Source organism: Silene latifolia, chromosome 2, assembly GCF_048544455.1.
Source record: "Silene latifolia isolate original U9 population chromosome 2, ASM4854445v1, whole genome shotgun sequence".
In the NCBI taxonomy this organism is placed as follows: Eukaryota; Viridiplantae; Streptophyta; class Magnoliopsida; order Caryophyllales; family Caryophyllaceae; genus Silene; species Silene latifolia.
In genome coordinates this window covers 68647906-68655477 of record NC_133527.1, presented here as the reverse complement: position 1 = coordinate 68655477, position 7572 = coordinate 68647906, and the positions used below count along the sequence as shown (strand labels likewise).

Below are 7572 nucleotides of genomic sequence, written 5' to 3'. Positions count from 1 at the left end.
GTGAAATATATAAATATAAGGTGTGATATTGTTTCTCAGTATCACAAAATACAAAAACAAGACAACTGAGACAAATAAAATAATCAAATATTCTCCGAGTACGAGTATTTTCTATATAAAATAAAGTATAATCTATACTTTAATGAAGGTTGTGGTGTATATTAATATACTAGTCATAAAGTATGTCGTCTATTTGCTGCTGCTATAATTAATGAGCGTCATCAACAAAAACTCCTTCAACCGATCAACCATCATCAGCATCATCCTCATCTGAACCGCCCTAAAAAATACAAAAAGGTGAAACAATGATATTATTTTATATAAGGAGTGATATTATTTCAAATGAAGTGTGATATTGTTTCGATCTCGGAACAATTACAAACAATATAACATTCTGTTATCCTCAAACAGTGATACTGTGTAGTATAAAGTGTGATATTATTTCTAAAATTACCAGAAAAATAGAAAAGAAAGTTGATACAGATACGTTGACACATTCTGTTATCCTCAAATAATATCACATTCTGTTATCGTCAAATAGTGATACTGTTTAGTATAAGATGTGATATTATTTAAAATAACATGTGATATTGTTTCGGACTCGTCACCATACAACATATATAAAAATTTTCATACAGACTTTTCATGGTGAACATACCTTATTGTCAGCATCAGGTACAAAAGCATTAGGACGGTTACGTTTATCATGGTGAGCCATTTGTTTGCAATTACGGCAAAGCCTTTTAGGCTTCTCCGCTTTAGCTATGCATTGTTGCTTTTTGGAGATCATTCTCTTCCCGCTACCCTTGTTCTTTGCCTGACAAGGTGGTAGAATCCTCACCTCAGTTGAGGAACTGCACCCAAGAAGCATCTCCAACTCCTGCTCTTTGGTCATTGACTCTGATTGGGGATTGAGTTTCACCCTAAATTGTTTAAGTGTGTCAACAAGATCATTGATGTCCTTCGTAGACACATTCTTGAGCACACTGATGGTCGCGTAGAACTCTGACCATAACTTGCACATTTTCATCTTTCTTAAATCAGTGGCATCAAAATCCTCAATTAACTCACCATGTGGACCATAAAGAGGGATCTTGTGTGCATTCTTGGTCCACCGCATAAGAATGTATTTATCGGGCAAAGTGTGTACTTGTTTTCCAGAGTAAACCCAGATAATGTGTCTACAAATAATACCCTTCCTGTTGAACAACTTGCAAGAACATTCAGCATCATTGGTTAGAGAATTGTAGACAACTTGGTAGGTCTTCTACGTTCTGGCATCAGCAATACCAATTAACTCTATACCATTTGCAGGTGGTGTGAAGCCACCAACACTAAGGGAACAAATAGAAGCAGAAGCTTCTACTTGAAAATCTGCAAAAGCAGAATTTGTATAAACCTTGGAAGCATGAGCTTCCAACTTAAGAGAAGATGCTAATTGTGGAAGAGTACAATCATCGTCTCTATCAAGTTGTTTTTGAGTATGGCGCTGCACATCAATGGCGCTTTGAAACCGCATCAAGAATTCAACAAGTGTATCATGTGCATTTTCAAAACGCTTGAAAAAATTATTCTGACTCTCAGAACGTTGAGTTGTTCGTAATAGACAACCCATAGGAACATCACGAAAATAAGCTGGGATCCATTTTCTCCTATTTCTAAACATGGTTGACAACCAGGAATTACCTTCAAGATTATGCTCATTGACCAACTGACGCCACTTTTCTTCAAATTCAAGAGGTTCTAACTCAGCATCCCAAACAATAGCATTCAAATGGCTGACAAAATCAGTCTCTTTGGATATTGCAGGCCCAACCTTATCAGTAAGCTTTTGCATGATATGCCACATGCAATATCTACGCCTAGCATGTTTGAAGACAGCACGCAAACCCAGCTTTATTCCAAAGACACCGATCGGTTATTATACGGTGTGGCTCTCATTGTCCCATAGCATCAAGGAACTTTTGAAAGACCCACGTGAACGAATCTTCATTCTCATGAAATAGCAAGGCAGAAGCAAAAGTAACTGACCTTTTGTGGTGGTCTACACCAGTAAAAGGAGTGAAAAGCATACAATACTTATTCGTACTGTAAGTTGGATCGTAAGTGATGTAATCACCAAACAAGGCATAGTTTCTACGAGACTCTGCATCACACCAAAACACACAAACCAAACATTTCCCAGAATCAACCTCATAAGCAAAGTAAAAACCTTCAGTGGTACCACGTTTATCCTCAAAATAGTTAACTAATAGTTGAGCATCCCGGTCTCCTATGAAACATTTGATATCCCTTCCAAAATTCTTAAAATCAACCAGTTGATCTCCAACATTCTCATAGCCATCTACATATTCCTTGACATTTCTAAATGCCCTTGTTGGGCCTTGATTAACCCTTGAATGATCAATAATTGTCTTTTTATGGTAAAGATGGAGATGCCTGTGTTTTTTCTGAAACTGTTGATTTCTAAGTGAACAAAGACGGTGATTATGCCACTCACGAAACTGAAAAACAACATAACCATCCCCATTATAGCGAAACTCAATCATAGCAGTACAACCAATCCTAGTTAATTTAGTGTTCCTAATATTAAAAGGCCTGGGAGTTGCCTGCTCCTTTCCACTATCTAAAACAGTAGCCTTCCTCTTACGATCTCTAAAACCTTCACGGTTGCAAACAACAAATTTATACTTCACATCACCAGAAACAAACCTTTTTTGGGAAGAATTCCTAGGTTCAAAACCACATGCTTCTGCATACACATCATAAAAACTAATAGCTTCTTCCAACGTCCCAAACAACTGGCCAATATGAGGTTTAAACTCAGCTGCAACATTCCTTGTCCACAATTCACTACCACCAGGTGTGGAGTCCAAAAGTAGTTGATGCACACGAGAAGGAACAGAGTGTTGTTCAACATGTGGAGTCGAGCTAGATGCATTAGGTCGTTCAATGAGAACAGTAGAAGTAATTGAAGACTCAACAATATCATTACTATCTTTAGAGGTAATGGCAGAGACATGAATATCATTACAGGAAGAAGAAGTTACATTACTTGTAGGATCTGGCAAGAAAAGTAAAATGTAAAATAACAAGAAAAAGTCTTAAAGATATGGACGAAATCAATATCACACAAGTGGCTGAACAATATCACATATCCAGGAAAACAATATCACGTTATTTGGGAAAAATATCACACATGAAGATGGAAAACAATATCACAAAGGAATTTTGCAGGAACAATATGACACAAGTGGCTGAACAATATCACATATCCAGGAAAACAATATCACGTATTCTGGAACAATATCACACATGAAATTGAAAAAAAATATCACAAAGGTGAATATACAATGGTACATATCAACATAAACAATATCACCAGCTGTCGAAAACAATATCACTTATTGAGCAAAACAAAAACACACTTGCTGTAAGGTACAAAATAAGAACGTAAATTTACAGAAAATATTTATAGGTACAAAAATTATACGAACAGAAATAAAGACGACTAGTAATAGAGAATATTTACAAAAAGTATAAAGAACATGTGATTCAAAGCTGAAAGTACAAAATTAGGAGAGAATATGCAGAGATTTAGAATACCCTGAAAGTGCAAAATTAAGAATAATAACATACCAGACATCGCAATGATGATTGAATACGCAGAGATTTGAGCAGGAAACCCTGGAAAACAAACAAAAACGTACCGAATTTTAGGTAACACAAAAGTAAAATGAAAATAACAAATAAAGCAAGATGAAATTCAAAGCATAGAAACGAAAGAAGAACAAACAGAGTAAGATGACAACGAATTCGAAACATAGGGACGAAAAACGGCAATTACGTACCTGAACAAACGAACTAATTTGAATAATATGATAATTGTGAAGAATGAGCAGCAAAATCTGGAAATTAAACAAAAACGTACCGAATTTTAGGAAACACAAAATTAAATTGAAAATAACAACTAAAGCAAGATTAAATTCAAATTATAGAAATGAAAGAAAAACAAACAGAGTCAGATGACAACGAATTCGAAACTTAGGGACGAAAAACGCCAATTACGTACCTGAGCAAACGAACTAATTGGAGTAATACGATAATTGTGAAGAATGAAAAAGAAAAACCGAGATCACGCCTAAATTCTAGGGTTTTCCAGCTCAACAATGGAAGAAGAAGCTACAGTAGAGAGAGAAGTTGAAGGGAGAACAAGAAAAAGGAGGAAATAACGATTTTGGTTGGGAAAAGCAGTTTATATAGGCACGCGTTAAATTACAAATTTGTCCTTGCTTGTTTCCACTCTAAATACCTATCATAGTATTAATCCTCAATCCTCAAATATATAAGTAATACTCACATGATCCCATTCCTATATGATCCCATTCCTATATATATATATATATATATATATATATATATATATATATATATATATATATATATATATATATATATATATAGAGAGAGAGAGAGAGAGAGATTGAATCATGTGAGGCACCCTTCTTAGGGTGAGGCGGCTGGACACCTTCTTAACCGTCAGATTAAAAAAAATACAGATGTACTAGATGATGCTACGTGTCCCCAAACAAAACCCCCATCAAACACACATTTCGTCCTTTCCATTTCACTCATTTACTCGACATCCTTCACTCGCACAGTCGCATCTCTCTCTTTACTCTCCTTCTTCAACTCGTGTTCTTCAGCTCGTCTTCGCCGTTCACTCGCATTTCGATCTCCATTTTACCACTCAGATCTTGATCGTCATCATCATCCTAATTTCTTTTCGGATCTAGGTAATTTTGATCCCCTAATTTTCATTCGATTTCATTCCGCTTCAATCAAACTTCGATCAACTTATTTAATTTGTTCAATCTTCTATCAACTCATTTAGTTAGTGATTCTCGCTAATGTTTATGCTGGTTTTGATCGATTTCTTCGCTTCTCGTATGTTTCTTTCCTTTTCTTTACTAGATTTCGATTTTTTGTTGCTTAATCTATTAAATTTTGGTTAGAATCTTATTTAATTAGTTTAATTACTGAGTTTTGCTCTTGTTTTACTATTTTCGTTCACTTGACTTCATCGATTTCTTTGCGTTTCTATTCTGCTCGATTACGCCCGCAGTTTAAGTTTCAGTGTTATTGTTCACGGTTAGTTATGATCGATTTTATGTAACCTAGGTTTTTGACGAAACACTCATTATGAAATGCTTATCATAATGCCTAGGTTTGTGAACATATACCTCTTACTCTGACTTTTGCTGTTGCCGTTTCATAGTTAATTTTAGTTGTTTCGACTCTATTTTTGTGAGTTTCTGGACGCTTGAGTGTGATTACCTTGTCGTTCTTTAGAACGTGTTTCATATTCAGAGATTTGATGAAATTTCAGTAGCTATTTCGTCTTTTTAAACGTGTTGTTGCTTGAGTGTTCAATCGACTGTTGCCGAAAAGAGTTTATTAGTTTGTGTTATATCAATTAGTTTGTGTTGAATCAATTTACTGTCTTCTAGGTTAATCTACTTGATTTGTTAGTCATTTCAGAGGTTAATTCCGTTATTGTAGCTTTGTTTCTGATGTTTATTACATTAATATGTGAATGTTGGAGCTAATATTGTGAATGTTGGAGCTAATGTTGTGAATCTTGGAGCTAGTTTTGTGAACTTTGTACTGATTATGTGAAACCGTCCATAACATTGCTCATTTATCTTTGATTTAGTATAAAATTGTTTTCATATCAATCCAAAATGCAAAATCTGCATACCAGATGGCATTAGAACAATCAATGGCTATAGTCAAGTTCCACTTTTTGTATTTTTTGACAGGAACCTGTTTTAAAACTAGATCCATTCAATTCTCATCGAATAATAAGCTTTTATTATTCAGATTTTATTATTGTTAGTAATTTCCAGTTTTCTAGGTTTTACTATTGAATTTGTTCATCTTACACAACTATTATTTTGTTTATGTATTATCTCTGGTTTATCTCTTTTACTTTTCTACATTTTCCTTGCTTTTTCTTGTTTATTTATCGGCTGTATGTATGATTCTTTGTCAGATATGTTTGATTGCTTCATTTTCCTTCAATCCACTTCATCTCTTCGATTCTCTGATTAAATTGATGCTATTCATAATTTAGCTAACTAATTTTAATTAATCGCTGATTTCTGTGTTAATTGACGACCAATTTTTGCAGGTATAGCAGCATCAGTGGACTCAAATGGAGCAGGTTAATTCACCTCCTCCATCATTTTTACTTCTATTTGCGTATTCAGCTATTACGGTATATTATGCTGAAACTGTGTATTTTGTGGTGGCGTAGTATGAAAAAGTGGAGATCATCGGTGAGGGAACTTACGGCGTGGTATATAAGGCCCGTGACAAGGTCACCAATGAGACCATCGCTCTTAAGAAAATTCGATTAGAGCAGGAAGATAAGGGTGTTCCTAGTACCGCCATCCGCGAAATGTCTCTTCTCAAGGAAATGCAGCATGGCAACATTGTTGGGTACCGCTACCGAGTCCCTCTCATTTCATTTCATTTTATTTCCTAATTATTGCGTTTCTCGACTTCATTGTTGTTTTGTGAAATTGAAATGTCAGGTTGTAGGACGTTGTGCACAGTGAGAAGCGATTATATTTGGTCTTTGAGTATTTGGATCTTGATTGAAGAAACACATGGACTCTTGCCCTGAATTCTCAAAGGATCCACGTATGATCAAAGTAATTTCCAATTTGTCAGTTTTTTTGATAGTTAATGCAACTTGTCATTTTTTTTTGTCAACTTTAGCCGGTGAAGGTCAGGTTGCTGTTAATTTTATCATTATGAGAGATTGTTGGCCTGACATTGCATTCTTTAGTTAGTTTTATGATTTTGTGGTTCCTGGTGATTTTCAGAAGCATTTGCTTGATTTGTACGTCATGATATCATCTTAGTTTTAATGGATACTTGTAGTGAATAAGTGAAATCTACTCAACTTGAGTCTTTATACTTTTATACGTGTCTCATTTTTAGATACTACTCTCCAATTATTGTCATTTCACCATTTTCAGCTTCTTCCTACCAAACTGGTTTAGAATACATACTATCTCTACTCCACTGTGTATACGGTCAAGTCTTGGAAGCCATTTTATTACCAGCTCTGCAAAATTGGACACTTTCTGCCATTTACCAGATTACATAGTGTCTCTACTAGAAATGTTTTGCTATCATGGACACTTAACTTCTTGCATACTATAAAAGTGGCGGTGTTTTCATCATTCTTGTAAGAAACTCCTTAAACTAGGATGTTATGTTTGGCAAAGACTTTTCATTGTTGCATATCTAAAGGCTATTAGCTTAAGGTTCCCCTTATTTAATCTTTGTTATGTACTCGTATATCTTAACGGCTATTAGCTCAAATGGGAGAGCAATGTGCAAATCTTGCACAAAGGTATGAGTTCGAATCTCATATAGCCTAGTTAATTTAAGAATCTAGTGTATTAAACTTAAATACAATAACATTGAGGATGAGTTAGCCAAATCCGTACTCAGATGTGCAAAATTGAGGATGAGTAGAAGAAGCTCAAACTTAGA

At 35.0% G+C, this 7572-nt stretch overlaps 1 protein-coding gene across 1 annotated transcript; it reads right to left on the bottom strand.

The window, feature by feature from the left end:
• Positions 1-244: 244 nt before the first annotated feature.
• LOC141640925 (protein FAR1-RELATED SEQUENCE 5-like) lies at positions 245-1837 on the bottom strand. Its single transcript, XM_074449603.1, has 3 exons — positions 1272-1837; positions 659-1199; positions 245-280 (listed from the first exon to the last, which is right to left on the bottom strand). Exons 1-3 carry the CDS (start codon positions 1835-1837, stop codon positions 245-247), a joined length of 1143 nt encoding a protein of 380 aa, XP_074305704.1.
• Positions 1838-7572: the final 5735 nt, after the last annotated feature.